Source organism: Citrus sinensis, chromosome 5 (genome assembly GCF_022201045.2).
Source record: "Citrus sinensis cultivar Valencia sweet orange chromosome 5, DVS_A1.0, whole genome shotgun sequence".
NCBI classification, from domain to species: Eukaryota; Viridiplantae; Streptophyta; class Magnoliopsida; order Sapindales; family Rutaceae; genus Citrus; species Citrus sinensis.
In genome coordinates this window covers 34,244,437-34,265,151 of record NC_068560.1, presented here as the reverse complement: position 1 = coordinate 34,265,151, position 20,715 = coordinate 34,244,437, and the positions used below count along the sequence as shown (strand labels likewise).

General features: G+C 34.5%; 3 protein-coding genes across 6 annotated transcripts; 1 reads left to right on the top strand and 2 right to left on the bottom strand.

Annotated features, from left to right (window-relative positions):
* Positions 1-153: 153 nt before the first annotated feature.
* On the bottom strand, positions 154-2,420 carry LOC102612442 (uncharacterized). Its single transcript, XM_006472989.4, has one exon. The coding sequence runs from the start codon at positions 1,821-1,823 to the stop codon at positions 480-482; it is 1,344 nt and encodes a 447-aa protein (XP_006473052.2). The 5' UTR covers positions 1,824-2,420; the 3' UTR covers positions 154-479.
* A 3,202-nt stretch (positions 2,421-5,622) lies between these two features.
* LOC102612141 (sm-like protein LSM3B) lies at positions 5,623-7,424 on the top strand. The gene is made up of 3 exons (XM_006472988.4): positions 5,623-5,833; positions 6,607-6,702; positions 7,112-7,424. The coding sequence occupies exons 1-3, from the start codon at positions 5,717-5,719 to the stop codon at positions 7,190-7,192; spliced, it is 294 nt and encodes a 97-aa protein (XP_006473051.1). The 5' UTR covers positions 5,623-5,716; the 3' UTR covers positions 7,193-7,424.
* Positions 7,425-8,030: 606 nt separating this feature from the next.
* LOC102611852 (exocyst complex component SEC5A) lies at positions 8,031-20,127 on the bottom strand. Of its 4 annotated transcripts, none has more exons than XM_025095983.2 (22): positions 19,678-20,127; positions 19,281-19,435; positions 18,804-18,895; positions 17,948-18,142; positions 17,661-17,788; positions 17,404-17,562; positions 16,830-16,934; positions 16,060-16,134; positions 15,516-15,653; positions 15,201-15,389; positions 14,546-14,641; positions 13,732-13,761; positions 12,128-12,254; positions 11,787-11,997; positions 11,305-11,420; positions 10,975-11,209; positions 10,040-10,133; positions 9,817-9,894; positions 9,663-9,719; positions 9,409-9,558; positions 8,815-9,030; positions 8,031-8,456 (listed from the first exon to the last, which is right to left on the bottom strand). In XM_025095983.2, exons 1-22 carry the CDS (start codon positions 20,017-20,019, stop codon positions 8,208-8,210), a joined length of 3,237 nt encoding a protein of 1,078 aa, XP_024951751.2. In that variant the 5' UTR covers positions 20,020-20,127; the 3' UTR covers positions 8,031-8,207. The 4 variants fall into 4 exon arrangements, with proteins under 4 accessions (XP_024951751.2, XP_015384317.2, XP_024951752.2 ...); XM_015528831.3 differs by having other exon boundaries at positions 14,546-14,689; positions 19,678-20,125; XM_025095984.2 differs by lacking the exon at positions 13,732-13,761 and having other exon boundaries at positions 19,678-20,125.
* Positions 20,128-20,715: the final 588 nt, after the last annotated feature.

Here is a 20,715-nt window from a genome sequence, read left to right as displayed (position 1 = left end):
GTTAAAACTGCTTATAAACACCCTAGTGCATAATCTTTGACCTTCGGTTAATAAAGAAGATTTTCTCATATTTGTTGTCAATACCTATAGACATGAAGGCTTGTGTAATGTAGACAGTGAGCAGCAGAAAGCATATTACTGAATTCAACCAAAGAAACCAAACAAAAGTCTGATATTAAATATTCAAACTTACAACAATTATTAAGCCCAAAACAAGCTTAAACAAAAAGATTCTCCCACAAAATTCTTCAACCAAAAGCTTAATTTTCACTATTGGCGAAACCATGAAAACCAGCCATTGGTATTGTCACAATCCTACTTCTACACAATATATGCAGGAAAAGTTATGATTTCAGACAAGTTTCCCCATTACAATAGGTGATGCTCCAATTAACATCAACTATATCTTACCAAGAAAGAAACACATGCGTTGCATGCAAGTCCCACCAACGCTATTAACAGAGTTTGGTACCAATCCATTAACTGAAGTCAGCACCCATTTCTTTTTGCTTCAACTCTAATGCCATGCGCTCATTTTCAAGCTTCATCCTCTCGTTTTCCATCCTTAACTTTTCTAATTCGCGATCTCTTTTCTTGCTAAACCTCTGCCACTTGAATCGCTGTTTCTCCAGTTCCAGCATCTCAACTTGAATCTGTAACTTCTGTTCTTCCAATTGAAGTGAGCGAGATTCAATCCACTGCTTCTGTAACCAAGATGATTTCATGCTTTCAGGCAACGCTTGATTCATATCAGCTTGTGCAACTTGTGGAGGGTAAGAGCTTTTGTTGAAGTCCAGAGGATTCATAGAATTACCAAGACAAACATCTTCATGACCCTGACCTTGTCTCTGCCTTTTAGCAGAGCACCCTGCTATACCATATGTTCCTCGGCTATCTCCATGCAAAGCATGATTATCCTCAAACTCATCATGATCATCTGTCTCCATATCCTGATCGTCTTCATCAGGATCATGTATGTGCCTCCTCACATCATCATTATCATGATCATCTCTACTTCTGAGAGCCAACTGTAGTGAACGCTGCAATGGAAGATCATGAGGCAGATGCAATCTGTTGCCATTATGGTAAGAACACATCTCTTCATAGAACAGATGTTTGGAGCTTAATATTTTCCTAACGTCATCTTTCTCTTTCTCCGTTAGGAAGTCTATAACATCCAAAAGTGAAGGATTCTCAACAACCTGACAAGAAGTGCCCCTGCCAAGCATATCATTAAGCTTCTTATACCTTTTATTAAGGTCATTGAACTTATCCTCACACTGCTGTGGGGAAACATGAAAACCCCTCTCAGCCATGACCTTTGAAATTGCTTTCCATTTTCCCTTTTTCTGTAAAACTGCAAACTTCCTTCTTGCACCACCACCGCAATCAGAACTTGTATCCTCACCAACATAAGACACAGCAGTAATTAAAAGCTTCACCATCTTATCAGCCCACTTCACGCGCTGCCAGGGCGATCCCTTCTTCCCTTTACCAGCATCATTATGACCTTCACCACCCTCCTCAGTCAAGCTCGGATCATCATCGTCACTAAACGAGTTTTTTCCTCGCTCCCCCTTGTTATAATCAGTCATGGAAATGGTTTGATCAGAACTTTGCATGGTTCCAATTGTGAGAGGAAATCCCTCATGGATTGAGGGATGAACCGAAGGCCCTTGACGAGGATTAATAGTGTGATGATGTGGATGCATGGCATGCGGATGTTGAGCTTGATGGTGAACTCTCATTGATCCTTGCAAGTCAATACCCCCGAAGGAGGCCCCACCCGGAATCATACCTCCTTGTGATAAATTACCTTCCATTGTTTGTACGATCTCACTAATTTAGATCAGAACCATGAATCAATTTCCTGTATAACCCTGCTGCACATGAACTTAATCCTTCTTCTTAGTTAATTTTTTAAGGTCCAAGGACTCTATACATCAAAACCAAGCACACCCATTACCTTTTTTCCCCTACCAAAGCTTTTCCACTTATTAAACTAACCTCTAACCTCTACACAAAGATTTACACACAATCCAAAAATCCCATCACTTCAAACCAAGCAAATATTTGTTTCCAATATGACAATAATTAATCACAAATTTCAAAAACAGGGGAGTAAAATTTCCGAAAATTTAATATACCACCAAAATTTCAGCTCCAAAATCACCAACAATTAACTATATAAATACAAATTCAAAACCTAAAACCAAACAAAATCAAACTTAATTGTTCATCAGCGAGCAGGAGGCAGAACAACTTATCTGTACAAAATCACCTCATAAAAAAACGTTCGCTTTAGCCTAAAGGTAACTCCCCTAAAATCAAGCCGAGAATCCAGCGCGAAAGATCACGGAAAACATTTCCTTTCGAGCTCATAAGACTGACAACAGGGAAGAGAGATTTGTACCCATTTGTAACCTTGGTTTGTTTTATAAGTACACACGCCTTCATTAATTATTATGCAACAATAACGCTTGCAGTCCCTAATTTCTAGCAACATTTCGTGTAATAGTATAGTCTGTCTATTTTGTCAAACAGGTCCACTTACTCTGTTAGTTACTGCTCCTTTGTCCTTATCGCTATTACTGAATTTTACTCTTCTTTGGTTCCCTATTTTTCTGAGTTTGTGTATGAAATTGGATATCTCATGTCCATACTGAAAAATTCTCATCCATATTTAGTGTACCGCATTGGACTATATTAAAAAAAAATTAAAAATTAGCACCATATTATGTTTAATGTAGCATACAACTAAATTTGTATTTTTACTATTTTATATTAAATAATTTAATAAATATAATGATGTATTATTTATTTTTGTTGTCTCTTTATTTTGTCTTAAATATTAAAAATAAAAACGTTACCGGCAAATATCATTGTTCGTTGTCGGCACTATTGGTGAACGCAAATTACAATCAACAATCGCCAATTAGATCATCGGTAGTAGATTGCAATCATCTTTTTTTGATCTACACAGTCATATAAATGTTTTCAATGATTAAGCCCTCTTTATCATTAAAAAAAAAAAGATTAAATTTGTTAGATCATGTCGAATTTCCGTTAAATTATGGCAACTGGAGATACATCACCGTTGCCATGATCTTCAATATTGGTTGGGCTACAAATAGTGGTAACGATGCACCTTCAATTGACATCATTTGATGGTCACATTAGAAGGTGCCCAAATCGAAAATCCTTATTTGTTGTCAAACAAAAACTCAAGCACTTCTTACATTAAGTAGATCTGATGATGAGTATCTTTTTAGTACTGAAGGTGTTTTAAGTCTAAAGCATACTTTAAGACATGATGATCGGTGATTAGAAATGAAATATGATATCAGGGTTGCTAGTGTTTATGTAATTAATATTTTCCTTTTTTTTATGGGATAATAGAAATAATATATGGTAAAATTTATTATAAATAATTGGTGCCAAATTTAGATTATTACACAGCAAAGGCAAAAGTCATTTTCCCCTAAAGTCGACTAGGACATGTTTGGAATGAAATTGCATCATATTTCACTATTCCTCATATCCTATGTCTGGAATGAAATTGCATTGCATTAAATTTTGAATAAATGCAGGATTTCCAGCGTTAAATACTCCCATACCCCACTTTGGGTTTATGCTGCATAGCATTAGATTTATTTATTTTATTGTACTAGTTTTCATCAAATCAAATCAATTCATTTATTTATTTTTATTAATTATTAATTTAAGGATATTTGTTTAACTGAAGCCACATCCGACCACTGCTGGGATCGTCACCCACCATTGGTTTTTATGTCCAACAAAGTTCATTTTGGTGTCTAAAATCCTTACTGTCAAATCTACGCAAAGGTATAAGTATTACCGTCAATAGAGTTTTTATTTTATTGTAAATTTACGGTTAAAGTTTTAAATCTCGAAACTTTGACCATCGATTTATGGTGGATGGAAGCTCTGTTGCCAAAAAATACATGCACCATTGAGTAGCTCTAGTGATGAGGACTCCAATGGTATCTAAATGACATTAACAAGTACCAAAATCTGACCACCGGCAGCTATTCATGGTGATTGGCGGTGCTGTCGGTGAGTATTTTTATTTTCATTTAAAAATTTAAAAAATAAATTTAATGAAATAAATATTTAAGGCATTAGAATATCGATAATTAAAAAATAATTGTAATGTAAATAGTAATATAAAAAATTATTATAACTATAATAATGCATGCTATACCGTTATATAATGCAAATACATCCTAATATAATATGACTGATGTAATACATTATAATGCAATATAATATTCCAAACTCACAACAGTATACTCTTAAGTAGTTTTATCACTCAAATTCTTAATTGACTTTAACCAATCCCACTTTCTATTACAAGCCAAACAAGTCGGATGTGTAAGAGCTCAATTTGTATAACGAATAATTAGTTTAGAATTACTCTTTTAACTGCTGCGCGATGGACTGCAAGACAATATTCCGAAATGAGGTCTTAAGTTTTATGCCACTGCAGTAATGGTCAAAATTAATTTAATAAAGTTACTTCGACGAAGGTTAGAATCTATTTGAAGCAAATGGATAAATATTGCCCTTATTTGAGAAAATTTAAAACTTTAGGGACACTAAAGTTATTACTCTTTTTATATTTAAAGAAATGAATATGTTGACGTTAAGCAAAGCTCAAATTCAATGTATGGGAGGATCTAGTGGGACCCCTGTGGCATATTTTATTTGTTTATTTATTTATTTACTCTATACGGCACACTCCCAAGTCCCAACAATAGTGAAGAGTTTATATTCTGTGATTGAAAAATTTAATATTATCCTTCACTTTTTATTGGAGATGTGATTGGAATTTGGCATTTAGAATATATTTAAAAATTTATAATTTTGAATGCGATTAGTTAATTGAATGCCGCACTCATTTACAATTTGACATGTACAACCAACAAACAAGTTGTGAATTTTTTATTTGTTATATATATTTTTTGAATGATTGAGATTTTCTTTATTTAAGATAAAGAATTATATTAAATAACAATATGACAGGAAAAGAAAAACAGAGGTCAATCAAATAAAAGTAAATGAATATATATGAACCACATATATGAAAATCATATAATAATTTTTCCGCAATTTTGTAAAAGACGATTGAATAAACAATTTTTATGTACTATTACTTTATGATAAAATGTATCAAAGCAGATCCTTTCAAACTAACTAGAAAATGTGGAACGTCATAGGAAAACCCAGAAATTTGGGACCTAATTTGGTAATTTAAATCAAATTAAAGAAAAAAATTAATAAACTTATACACCCCTTAAAACTTTAGAGTAATGATACAGCCACAAACTCTTGTACAAACTTATTTTATACAAATTGATGTGGCATGATACGATTGATTGAATTAAATATCACTTAGCCTACACGATTTATTTTTATTCATTTATATTTTCATTCAACCAATGAATTAATGCCACGTCAGTTTGTACAAAATAAATTTGTACAAGAGTTTGTGGCTGTATCATTACTCAAAACTTTAATATTACATAAAGCCCTTACGTTTTATTTTTCTGCTTACAAAAAAAAATTAAAAGTCCGGGTGGGCGGGTGACCAAGCTAAAATCCGGATCGTGGCCAACACGAATACAAGTAGCTACTGGGAAAAGCAACAAAGATCGGGGAGAGAGGGAGAGCGAGGGAGAGCGACTGAGCAAGAATGGCAAGCGAAGAAGAAAGCGCAGTGAAGGAGCCGTTGGATCTCATAAGGCTCAGCCTCGACGAGCGCATCTACGTTAAGCTCCGATCCGACCGTGAACTCCGCGGCAAACTCCATGTATATATTTCAATTCTCCCTTCTTTTTTTTCCCCCCTTTTGGGGACAATTTTATATGTACGACGGATGCTTATACGAATTCTTGAACATTGGCACGTGGGTTTCTGGTTATTTGATTATAGGGTTCGTGTTATGAATTGGGTATTCAACAACTTAGGGTTTTAGTTTAGTTCTTATTGAAGAAGAAAAAAAAAGGCTTTAGCATAAAAATTATTACGATTTTTTCTTTTTCGAAACCTAAATGTAGTGTCGCTGGCTTTAATGGAGGCAAACAAACACACAAGGATGTAAAAGGTTACCGTGGACAGAGATTGTTTAATGTGGTTTTAGTGCTAACTTAGGCTCCTTATAAGTTTAATGACATTGTGAAAAAGAATGAAAAGTGATCTATTATCTTATTTATTTTCTTATGGAAATTAAAGGTTACTTGTGTTGTCAGGATGTTGCTTGGAAATTGTGTTTAGGGTTCGTGAAGTGATGAGTAATGAAAGACTGTGTTTAATGGAAGTTATAGTTTGGACCGATTTCTTCTAAGACTGATTTTATTGCTGAGGGCACAGTTGTTTGAGTTTATTTCTTCGCAGATATGTTGGTGTCAATACGAACATAAATAGAAGAAACTTGTTTGAAATTGTCTTGAGCATGAATTTTTGGAGCAAATTATGTACTCAGTAATGTAGCCGCTGCAATTCAGTAATTACGCGTTAGTTACTTATCTCTTAATGGTTACTAGAGTTCTGATCATTTCTGTTGGTGGCGATCTGGTTTTGCAGGCATATGATCAACATTTAAACATGATTCTTGGGGACGTCGAAGAAGTTGTTACTACAGTGGAAATCGATGATGAAACTTATGAAGAGATTGTTCGGGTATGTTGTAATCTTAAAATTCTGTTATTGAATTTTAAGTTATAGTAGTATCTGCTGCAGAGAAGCTATCATGTTAAGCTAGAGATTGTGTCAGTATTTTTTAATACTTGTTGCGTCAGCGATTGCTGGAAGCTTATGAAGGTCAGGGCTTTCAGCATTTCAGCATTGTCTGGGTAAACAGATATTATTTGCTGAACCTTTTCATATGTTGAATTTTGTAATCCAAGTACTTCAAAAATTTGTAAGAGAAGGTAAAATAGATGTTTTTCTGTGTTTTATATGGCATGAGAAATATATCTTGGTTTGCCAAAGCGAAAAATTGTGTAAATATGGTTAGAAAAAGAGAGGAGAGTTTCATTTGTTTACTTTCTGGGTGGTAAACTTACTGAACTTATTCGTTTTATTTCAGACTACAAGGCGTACTGTTCCGTTTCTCTTTGTAAGAGGGGATGGTGTCATCCTAGTTTCTCCTCCACTGAGGACAGCTTAAATTGAAGAACAGGGTGCACACTCGATGAAGAAACCACCAATTTTACATTAATGCTTTTCTTTCTGTCACTGTTTTTGCATTTCCTAGTTTAACATCTCAAACTGATTACATGCTAAGTTGGCAATCATGAAATATCACATGTTACGGCGGGCCTTGAATTTGTATTATGTTAGAATCTTGTCAATTAGAAATTTACGGATCAGCTTTTGTTGTATGAACATAGCTTTCCTCACTTGACTGTATGTTCAATTTGTGTACCCATCGCGCACCAAACGCACACTTTCCATGATGTAGAACGGTAGATGGATTGACAGATTGTCCCATAGCCGTTAAACAAAACTGCCATCTGGATCAGATCAGAAACCATGCAAAGGTGCAATATCTGACTTCTGAATTTAACGCATTATAGCTCGAGGAGTTGAAGGCTTCAACTTGAAGCAACTGTTTCTCTTTAAATTTTATTTTATTTTTAGCATTAGTTTTTGTGGTCAGAATGTGAAATGTTCTTGTCAAGAGATGAGAGGCATTGTCATGAGATGATTGAAATGCAGGAATGTACCAAGCGTAGGATTTATTAAAATCATTTTCAAAACACTAATGCTACACATCTCAAATTTTTTATCCTAAAAAATTATCTCAAATGATGTATCATTTATCAATTAGTTGATGAGATAATTTAATTAATTCACTTAAATTTTATAAAGAATTATTAACCACTCAATTAATAACACATCATTTGAAATAATTTTTTGGAATAAAAAATTTAGGATGTATAGCACTATTGTTTTCAAAATACCGAACTCATAATATGAGCACACAGCCACAATCAGGACGGGCATTTGATAGCAAAATACGGCTTGTCTAGGCCAAAGGGAAAAATAAATATTTTGCACAAGGATTTACAAACGAAAAGAATAATTGATTTCGTTCAACTAATTGTATGAACAACTAGAATACAACAATTGCGCATACACATGGGAAAATGGAACAGACAAAACTGTTGTTGCTGACTAATTTATCTACGCCTATGCCGTGCGAAACTTGGAGATCCCGTTGGTTGTGCATTTCTGTAGTTTCTGCTGGGAGAATCCATGGCAGGGTAATTTCTTCCGGAAGGATCCATTGAACCTCTGAAGCCATAAGCAACTTTAGCTGATTCTGGTACCGAGTCCAATGGAAGTGACTCCACGAAGCATGCTGTATTGATACGAGTCCTCTCAAGCTCTGCTTGAAGCAACTCTGAGCTATACTGCTGTGCAAGAGCCTACAACATATCCAGCAATATTAAGAGAGCACATTTAGAGATAGAACTCGAAGCACAAAAGTGATATGGTTGCAGTAAAGAAGCTTTATCGTCTGTTCAACATTAAGCTAAATCGGCACGAGTAATATAATTTTCAAATGAAACAAAATAATATATGCAATGGTATCATTTCTGGCCTCGTCTACATATGCAATGGAATCGCAGTGCTGTTGTGATATTTTTATGATTCAATATCAAAACTCTGAGATCACAGGCTTTCCAGAAAGTGAAACATGATGCTATAACTCTCATATCACATATGACAAACAAAACCGACAAATCATGATGGAAGGCAACACATTAAGATGAAGATTCTTACAATCAAATCATCAGGTGATACAGTCATTCCTTGCTGTCTTTCATCTGCAAGTGCATCTTCACTTCCACGAGTTGGTCGGCGATGATGACCCGGATTCTCTACAGCCTCAGCAACACTTACAGTGGCCTTTTCCAATAGCACCCCTTGCAAATTTTTCAAGGACTCTCTAGCATCATGTGTGAAATATGGATTCAATATGGTCTCGAAATAGTCAAGCTGCAGAAGAGAAGTCAAAAACAGAAAAAAATAAAAAATCAACCAAGTCAATCAGAGGGCAAAGCAACCTGCACAGCATAAGTAAACAAGCAATAACCTCATTCAACATTTTTCCATTTAATTATAACTTTTCTTTTCTAAGTGCACAATCAGCAAGGAAATCTCATAAGAATAAATATGCTAGCAGAGTTCAGAACAAATGAAGCAAAATAAAAAACACAAGCAGCATTACTGCTCCCGATTCATCTTGACCCCCATCTGTTTTGAACTTTCCATTACTGTAGAGCTATGAGTAACAACTGGTAGAAGGACTTTCGAGAATATCAACAGTTGGATACTAGACCTCTTCAGAGAGGAAATAAGAACATTGTATACTACCTCGAGCATGAGCTGGCAGAAACCATTTGCATCAAGTGACTTAAGATTATTGGATTGGTTTTCATCAAACAGGCTAAGAAATGTGTCAATCAGACCTTCCACAAGAATGCCAAGTGTCTTGTCTAAGAGGGGCTTAGCACCAGCAAAGACCTGCAATGAGAAATACATAGCTCAACTAAAGCTAACAAAGCTTTTACATTACAAGAATTAAGAAAGCTTTATACATACACCCCACAAGATCCAAGATGTAGTACCTCTGCATGTACGGCTACCAGTGTGTGCAATAATTCCACAGCTACATCACGCACACCCTACAAATACCAGAATTTCATGGCTGCTTGAGTAAAAAGCATCTGTCAAAGTAGTTTCAGAAAGAAATAACCATGCGAGTTATCACTAGTTCCTCACTTTGACTGCCGGTGCTGCTCCCCATTGAACACCAGAATCCAACAAAAATGTAGTGGCTGCTGTTCTTATCAAGTTTGCCTGAGGAGGGAGATGTAAAGTTGCTCACGTAATGACCCAAAATGACAAAAATAAAGAGTTGAAAAATATTTGCAGCTTGTCTTTGAGCAAGAAAAGAAGGCAGGCTCCCTTATTGTTTGCCATCAAGTATCAAGTGCATTTATACCTTTGCAAATGTGTACTGCTCAAGGACCTTCTCTTCAAGTCCAGAAAAAGACATCACTAGATCTTGTATATCAGTGCCCTCCTGATCTTTTTCCCTACAATGGAGAACAATGGAAGCATGGTAATGACAATGGACTTTACGATAGATACACACTTTACAGTCATAAATTATGAAGTAAAAACCAGTCAGTAACTATGGCAATATCAAGACTTTAGTATCTTTTATATATTAAATAACTAACACATAGATAAGGGAATAGGCTTGGAGATTGGAAATAATTAAACACTTAAACTCAATCACATAAGCTACAAAAAATCAGACAGCGCAACCATCTAATCTGATTACAGAAATAACTACCCAAGACATGCATTTTGAAAGGGGCAAAACTCATTATCCTTTCTAACAAGTAATGGAAAAGGAAAAAAAAAAACTAGAATAAAATATTTATAAAAAAAGAGAACAAGCAGCCTAGTGTGCTCAACATATGTAGGTCCAGATAGCACAAAATCAAGAGATCAGGACATGTCCAAGAGTAAAAACAACTAAATCAACCCTAGATCAAGTCGCAGCACATCCCAACTATGGATAATGAAGAAAATGGCACTGCTCCTAATTCAGAGGACAAGAACCCAAATAGAGCCTAAAATCACATTTTAGGAAAACACAGCTGGCTAGTGGTCTCGCCCTTGAAGTCTTAACACTTGTTTTTCCTACATCAAAATAGCATTTATTCTGTGACAATGTATTAAATGGCAAAATCAACAAAGATTTGGGATTTCAAATCAGGACGTCCATTTATCCAATATACCAAATGGTATTTTGGATGTATATGTCCAAAACATTGACTGCCACAAGAACCATGCACAGTACATACCCTTATACAGTAATGGTATTTCCAACATATTAAGGACAAGGAGCAAAAATTGAGAAAATACCTAGATTGAAGCCAGATATCTTTATACTTGTTATATAGCTCAGAAGAAAGCTCATCTTTGCAATACCCAATATTGCTTATTACAATCAACAGTCTTTGGTGTGGATCAACAACACTTCCAGGGATATCAGACAATGATTCTGTGCATGGATCAGAAGAATATCCATTTTGTAAATGTTGACTTTCTTTGTTTGATTTGTTTTGGGCAAGCTCACTTGCAATATGCTCTAAATGACCTGATTAATGGTAACAAGCCAAAAGCATAAAAGTTAATTGGCACATCTTGAAAGTACTTCCAAACATAACATAAAGAGTTGCTACTTTACAGTACCAGCAAAATCCAGGAAACGGTTCAAAAATGAGAGTCTAACAGATTCTTGAATTTCTAGAAGCTGTGCATACATATCTTCTGATTTTGTAGCCTCACTCCTTAAAGAGTGAATCATCCTGCAAAAACATAGTGCAAAATGCTTATAGAAAGAAAGAAACATTACCATCCAGAAGTATTTTTGTATCTAATGATGTTCTTTGAAAATTTAAAACCATCTTTGAATAGGTCAAGGGTTTTCCAGTGTTGAAACTGATGCCATGGTAACAAATAAACTACCATCCCCCACCCCGAAAATAATAATAATAATAATAAAGGTCCCTTATACCTGCTAACATCAGTAAAAAAGATTGGTTAACAGCACATGAAAACACTGACACACTGACGCTTGCACTCACAACCTAGCACTTATGTCATACACGTATTATGCAGAGCATGCAGTTAGGTTCATAGAAAATCTCTGCTAGTTAGATTTAGAGACTTACAAACTAATCTGATCCATCGCTGATTTCATGATTGAACGAAACGCTAGAGGCAAATAAGAGATAGTGTAGGGAGATTTATTCCTTTCAAGAATAGATACTGGAATCCATGTTTCATCTTTTGATATTCCATCAGTTGAGCCCTGCATCCAAGAGCATAACCTTCCTATGTAGATCTTGGTGATCTCTGCCTGAAGTGTCCTGAGAACCATCACTGAGGAACAAAAAAGCAACATTAAAAAAAAAAAGTTTATTATAAATATGTACCTAGAGTGAGGAGAAAGAAGTAAAACAAACATAGTAATTTGAGAAGTCAAAATACAGAGATTCAGAATAACTTATACCAGCAACAGGAGGGGCTGACTCTTTTGCTTCAAAAGCTTGGCATGCCTTAGAGATTTCCTCTATGGCATCCCTCATGTATGATCGGAGAATATTTGAATCTTCAAGATCATTAAATGTGTTGTGAACCTGTGACCAATAATAAACTCTTTAGAACTACATCCTAAATTAACAACCTGAACAAGTAAAACAGAAGCACTGGCCCCACAGACAGCTATCCCATAAAAGAAGCCAAGGGATTAAAAATTGCTCATCACTTGGAAACACTTTGACCATTTTAAAAATGGTCAATGCCACCTCCAATACAAATAAGGTATGCTTACATAATAAAACATGTTAAAAGTAAAATTATAAAATGTTTAGATACTTTTCTTCCAACTTTGTTCGATTTAATGTATATGTTTTCTAGGCATTTACACCTTTATTTTCACCCACACCTAATATGAATCAGAAACTTCCCCAACCCATTGTGTCAGTGGGATTCAATCCTGAAGTGTACTGACCATGCAATAATCAGAAGTTAAAATTGACATATTTCCGATTAAGGGCTTTCTGTGTTTTCAACTCAAGTATGAATGTTAAGACTTTCAGATGTTTTTGGGTTGCCTGTTTTTCGACTGAACACTCAAAATAAGATATTCTCATCTAAAGATTAAGTAAGCCTTTTTGACTTAACATGTAATACAAATGTCTAAAGATGAAGTAAACCTTTATTTATTCCTTATCATGTAAAGTTTACCTATTAAAGCTTCAAGCGACACAGAGCAAGAAATTGAAGAAATCCAAATTAAATTGAAATTTATAATATTTAGGGATATTTCAATTAATTTGTATTCTAGTTTAATTTTGTTGCCTATTTAGAGTTTTATTGTTTAGGCATTGGTTGCTTAAGTTGTATTCTTAATTTAGGTAGGAGTCTTATTAAATTAAGTTTCCTAATCAAAATAGGATAAATCATAGTTAGTATAAATAAGTGTCTTTTGTACCTTTTACAAGCAGACCTAGGTAATTTTTTATTGATTATTTTTTTTCAAATAAACTCTAGATTTAAGTTCAACAATATTTTTTATTTTCAAAACTCCGCGTGAGTTTTTAAGTTTAGTTAATTTTTAGTATTTTGCAGAATAACAAGTTTTAACCCTAAGTTCATGGTATTCTTTTGAAATCAAGATGAACTTAGATCGTTCCTTATTCTAGTATTCTAAAAAATCAACGGAATATTAGAACATTAAACTTCCGCTGCATCAGTTTGGTAACACAACAACTGCAACTCTTTCAGATCCAACCACCTCATCCAGTTTCCGATTACTCCCATCGGTAACTCTATTTTGAGTTAATTGCTGTTTTGCCCTTTTTCTTTATTATTTCTAATTTTAAAGTGACTGAAAAAAGAAAGGAAAAAAAATTGAGTCATGAAACCACAACATCATTATGAAAAATTTCATCTCCAAAGAAGATGTTTTGGTTAGAATGTTAAGGATTTTGAGTTTGATTGCTCAAGATTAAAAGAAACTTCGAAATAGAGTTACCAAATTTGATGCAACACAAGTTTAATATTCTAATATTCAATTGATTCTTGAGAATACTGGATAGATCGGAGGAATACCGTGAACCTAGGGGTTAAAACTCGTCGATTTTGCAAAATACCAAGAATTAACTAAACTAAAAAACTCACATAGAACTTTGAAAACTGAAAATATTATTGAACTCAAATCTGGAGTTTATTTCAAGAAATAATCAATAACAAATAACCAAGGCCTACTTGTAAAAGCCATAAAAAAAACACTTATTTATACTAACTATGACTTATCCTAATTTGACTAGAAAACCAATTTTAATAATACTCATACCTAAATTAGGATACAACTCAATTAAGTAATACCTAAACAGTAAAACTCTAAATTGGCAACAAAATTAAACTGGAATACAAATTAATTGAAATATTCCTAAAAGTTAATAAATTTGAATCTAATTAGGATTTCTTCCATTTCTTGCTCTGTGTTGTCAAGTTAATTCAGATTTCAAAGTTCTAAAAAAATAAAATAAAATACTACCAAAGTCCACAAGACCAGATTGCAATCAGTGACAAAAAAGACAAGAATCCACACTCAGATCGAACTTAATAACTTTTGGCAATGTAAACAGATCTTGAAATAGAAAAGTACCAAACTCCAAGTACACAAAATTTCTGTTGTGAACTGTGTTTAGTTGTAGACCACTGAAATAGACGACTCAAAAAACAAGAAACATTTCCAAATTATCTGATCCTCACAAATCCTAAGTTAATCCTAGACCTTACTCCTAGTAAACCGTACTATGAGTCAGTCCCCACACCAAAGACGGCTACCAAAGTTTCTTCTATAACTGCTAGTCCAAACATAGTAATGGTTTTGACATAAAGAACATAAGTGCATGTTCACCTTGATTTCATACACAGATATTGTATTGCGTATCATTCCAGCGACTTCATCAAGAGAATGAATCGAATACTTCCCTTCTCCAACTTTTTCTTCGGCCTTATTTCCAGAAGCATTAAGATTTGACTCAGCAGAAACTTGAGAAGACTAAGAAAAATCCATAATAAAAAAGAGAGTGAGAAATTATCTTAAAAGGAAAAAAGGAAATATGACATAAAATATGCCAAAAGAAGAAAGCATATATTAATTCTCATTTACAATCCATCCCAAGCAAGGACATATTCCAAATGAAGAAACACATCGAAGAATATTACAACAGAAAACAGATGCCACAATAAGAAAACACAAGTTTGTTAAAATTAAAATTAAACCTCCGACGTCCCTAAAATTTAACTTAAAATGCATAAATTTCCTCTACTTTTCTTTTTAGCCACTCTCAATGAATTAACTAAGTCTTTTAGTTCTTCCATTTATTATTTCCCTTGATGCCTCCTCGTCAAAAAACATACAATTGACATCAAACTACTACCATTATCAACAACTAGAGCCTTTAACATATAATATAGAGCCTATTTTTTTTGGAGGATAATTTATATAATTAATATAATTGTTACCCATTAATAAGCCAATGTTCTGGAATAAAGAGCATTCAGAATACCTTTGCAAATTTCCCACTGAAAACAGAAAGTGCAACTTTCCAGAAGGCTGGTATGTGATGGATGAGTACAGCTGTTAACCTCCGGATATACCTTCCTCTAAAAGCATCAACTTCTTCACCGCTTAATTCTACAGGCAATGAATCTATTGGTTGTATGTTCCCACAAGTAACAGAGTAGTCAGCACCTGACTGACAATGATCAAAAGAATATGTAAGACAAAATCAGAAACCACCAACCAATGGGTTATCTCATTATCCATAAAAAAGAGAAAGGATTTCAATATCACAATAACCATTTTTTATAGTTGCACATACAGATTGATTTAGATCTTGTTGGATTTGCAGCCACCTTGCATCAGACATAGCCCTTTCATGTAATTCATTATGCAACGTTTCCATCCTTGCTTCGTGATCTAGGGTGCACTTCTCAAACAAACCTCGAATTCTGTGGTTCTGTCAAAGATAACTTGAGAATTTCAGTAAAGCTGTCATGTGATTGATATCAGATATAGTTTTGGCCAAAAAGTATCAATTGGCTTTTTTTCAAGTGTGAGCAATTCTGTTTTTGTCAATTCAAGATTACAAGCTGCTATTTGTTAAGTGCAAACAGTTCTTTTGATGGACTTGGTGGTGAACGTTGGTGTTTAGAAAGATACAGGACATCAACTGAGGACTGACTTCACCAGCTCAAAGACCGAGGTCCTCAAGTCCTAAGACACATAATAAGGGTACAATAAACACAGCCTAGAAGCAATTACACATGGGGTTCAAACAGTCATTTCAATTATAAACTGCTTGCGAATTACAATCTTACTCCCAAAAAAAAAAAAAAAAATTACGTAATTACAGATATACTTACCTGTACATTTAAATAATGCCATACAGGGTCTGACTCGGGTTCCAGCTCTAATAACAGCCTCACAGTATTCTCAAGCTACAAGAAATATAGCTGCTTAACAATAAATAACTAAGACTGATTCTCAACAAACATGAGTGATATCCCAGTGACAAGAGATATTCAGTAAGTACATAGCATAAATTTCAAATTCTCTAGCTTAGTCCTTGCACATCACTTCACTTATCCATCGCCAGTCTACGGGGTCCTAGTAGCTGCAGATAAGGGATATTTAAAAAACACCTAGGCAACTGAAGAATAAATACATGTTTGGTCACTTGGGTTTAATTCAGATTCAAAGTTCCTTCAATACTCTACCGAATATTAAAAGCTTTAGGATTAAATATTCAGCCACTAAGTGCATCAACAATCATTGCGAACAAAGAAGGATCAGTAGATCTAGTACATAAATTTAAAGAAATAAATATGAACTTCTGGTTGCCCAAAACTTAATAAGTGTCAAATAAGAGAAAGACTCCTTAAATATTTATCTAAATAGGGTATTTTAAGTGAGTAGAGCAGTTTTTTAACCTAACTGTCAACTTAACTCATTTACTCTTCTCTTCTATCCTTTATTTCCCTCCTGTTTTCTATTTATTTAATTTAATCAGTAAGAACTATTTGAGCGCATTTTTCCCATAATTGCAGTAGCGAAAAGCAGTAACTTGTTTGGCATCATGTTCAATGTGACTGCAGACAGTTCATAAAATAACAGGGGACTACTATAAGCTCACATTTGTCAAGTCTATATGGGGGTCTTCCATAGACTTGTACAGCATGGCTTTGAACTCCTGCATGACCTTTTCAACCTCTTCAAGAACACGTTTCAATATGTTTACCTGAAATATGCAGAATAAAACATATTTGTTCAAGTATGAAAGAAAAGCATGGTCATGGTAATACATGCTGAAGCAATACAAGTTTAAAATTATGGCATTAGATAACACAGCTCAAGGACACAACCAAAAATGATCTTAATCAGCATAAACCAGGAAAGACATGATCTGAAATTTATTAGAGCATGCAAACAGCAAAGTAACAAAACAATACAGAGTAAAACTAGTTAGTAGGTCATCCACTGATCAAAATATATGTGGAAATCCAGCTCTCTCCTTTAGAGATACCATCACAATTCCTTTCACATACATAAACTACACTAATAAACACATTAGCATATATGCTGACAAATGTTACATAATATGTATTCTTGTCATTTACATACAGCAAATGTATCACTTAACACTTAAATATTAGAATGGAAATTATTTACATCAACAGCCATGACAAAAAGTTAGGTTTCTAGCATACATGAGAGGGCAGTGCTATCGACTTTGCTTTTTTGTATTCTCTGACAGCCAGGTCAAATTCACCCTTGCTTATGCTTCCACGAATAGTACTGGGCAAGTTAAATAATGTTCTGAACCTCTGAAGCATTCCTTGGACAGACCTTATCTTCTCCGCTTGAGCCTAAGATACAGTCATTCAAGAAATAAATGAAGCTCATCATTGCTTTGAGTCTAGACATGCGAATTTCCAGGCAAATGTAAAATTAGGATCTCACCTACCTGTCTCTCAAATAGAGGCTCAAAAGCACGGTTAGCCTGTGAACTAACTCCTTGCATTAATTTGAACAAGTGAGCAGTGCCTGAACCTTCAGGATCTTCTTCAATTCGTTTCAATTTTGACTCAATATCTACAAAAGCATTAACATACTCCAACTAAATACCATAAGACTGCAATTATCCCCGTTAAATAACACTCTTATATATTTTAAACATCAAAAACCAAGAGCAAAAGAGTCCATTCCCGAAAATAAGAGTAGCCCCAAGATAGATTAGAGATGTTTACATACCATCAATTGTAGTTTTGCAAGAGACAAAGCAATCAAAATTGTCTTTAACCAATTGTTTTCTCTGCTGAGTCCGTCCTTTAAGATCAGTTTTTAAAGCAAGAGCACCAGCCTCTAAGTCCGCTGAGCTGGTATTTTGGTGAACTCGTGATAGAAACAACTTTGCATTAAAGCTGTCAGAGAAATACATCAACTTCTCTGCAAAAATTTGCATATAAAATAGAATCATCCACAGTCCATACAATTAATACAAAGCAGACAATCAACAGACATCACCGACCCATGCGGCCAGGATGAAGTTTGAAAAATATTCACAAAGATGATAACTGAGGAATCCAAAAAATAACATAATAAAATAGGCAAAGTTATAACTTACAGGCTCCAGTGTAGGACAAAAGATTACACAAAAATATCTCCACTCTAAGGAGAAAAAAATATATAAATGGCTCTCCAAAAGCAAAAGCTTACCATTCAAGAGAAATCAGCAATGCAGCGACATCAAGAATGAAAAGAGTAAAGATTTACAAGATTCTATCCTCCTAGTAATTGGAAAATTAATAATGGAAGACTAATTTAAACCTTTCATTACGCATGCATGATACTTATCAATAAACATTTCAAACTAGCAGGAACAATTAAAAAGATACAAACAAAAAATATTACGTTATTGTTAATTTTGGGAAGCAGAAGTATAAGCTCCTATCATCCCTTTTACAAAATCATATTTTCAAAAAAATGATAATGTTATGAGAAAACCACATTAAAAAAGATGTTAAATAAGTTTTAACAATGAAAGTAAAACTCAATAGCCAGCAGCAAAATTGCCAAACATGTTGAAAACTAGATGAAAATGAAATACCACGAAGGCTGTTGTCTACATTATCTCTATCAGATTTTGGAGTGCTTCCCGATGAGTCAGTGATCAATCTTAATGTCTTGTTGTCTATTATCCTGTCAAGACAAGATAAACAAATGTCAGCAGAAATGATATTAAGTGTAAATATTCTAGGGCATAGGCTAACACTCTAATATTCTGTAGTAACTTGTTCTACTAAAGTTACTAAGTATGTAATACTTCATTTTTTTCTTTATATAGGAGTTCAACTATTACTAACAGTACGTAATCAAAAAAAAAAAAAAAAACTATTACTAACAGTACAAAAAGGAACAGGTAATGTCGCCATAAATGGGAAGGCAACCGTCAGTTTCAACAACCAAATGATTTGAACTCAAAATTCTATCAAGTGTCGATTAAGAGTTATCAAAGCAACAGAATAATATACATTAAGATAGTTATTTGCCCAAATGAGTTACAAGAAAAGACCACAACATTTACCCCAATCCTAGAGGATCAATACATTCCATGCCACGGGGGAAGGACTGCAAAGTGCTAAAACCCTTAATACCGGCTGCCATTGAAGGCTTCTTCTCATACTTTTGAGCCACAGGAGCTGTTCTCGTCTCACGCATCTCACGAACGCGGCGAGCAAGCTGTAGACAAATAACAATGTCATCAAAATAAATCAAATGTCCTTCTTCATCAAGTGAAAGTAGCATCCTAAGAGCTCTATCAATATATTAAAGGCGGCATTTGGTTCACAATTTGAAAATAATTTTATTGTTTTTATACTTAGACTCGTTTTTCAGGTTTATATTCAAAAACGAAAAAACGAATAACTAAGGACTAAGAGAAAGAAATGAATAAATTAACTAAAAAACAAATGAAGCAAGACCTCGGCTTCATCAACGCGCTTCCAGCAATTAGGCTCGTCGCCATCCCATGTGCCGTCGTCATCTTTTCTTCCTCTAGCTCTATTTTTAGCGGCTAAACCTCGATCTCTACTGACCTCTTCGTCTCCACTGGAAATGCTCAGCATCTCCACCTCGGACTCTTCCTCCTCCTCGTACTTCTTCCCCTGCGATCTCCCACCCTTCTGCGTCGCCGCCGATTTCGGTTGCTGAACGTAATTTGTCACCGGTTTCCTCGGCTGCGGAGTGTCGTAGACGACGCGGCGCTGCGCTTGCTCCTTCAACGCCATCTGAAGTAGCTCGTCCTCGTCGCTGTCGCTGGACATTTTGAATTTCAATCGATTTTTGGTTTCGATCTGATGACTTTTTTCGTTTTTATGATTAATTGTTTGTTTATTATGTAATTGTGATTTTGTTTGCCCTGTACGTGTTGTTATCAAGAAGAGGAAGAAGAGAGGGAGTAATTGGGTGTGGCCGTTTCAGCGTGGTACTGGGTTGAGATAGACACGTGGGTTATAATCAACCTGTTTGAAAGTTTGTTAATAATGACAGGAGATAGATTTTCTTTTTCAAAAATAAACGAAAATGAAATATATGATAATATTCATTTTACGGTAATGATAATATGAAATAAAGAAAATAGATACTATGAGTGAAAAAAAATTAAAATATCCAATAATATTATTATATTTTTTAATGTCATCATCCCCTCTTTTTAGTAAGATTTCAAAATTCTATTTAAAATATCAGTCAATTCAAAATTCTATTTTTGAATTTTATCTAATTTGGCCAATGAATTTTAGAAAAACTTGTAGGAGATGTTCTTTCCGAGTCTGCGGTTTGACTTCAAAGCTTTGCCGGTTTCTTTTCCCAATTACTGGAAATTCAAATAAATTCCGTGCGAGTTTCAAGTAAAAGAAAAGAAAATTATCTACCAATCAACGACACTACTAGGCCCAGGTAAAACCATTTTTTTTTTTCATGTTTTCTCATTTTTGGTGGCAAAGGCTAGCTACTACTTA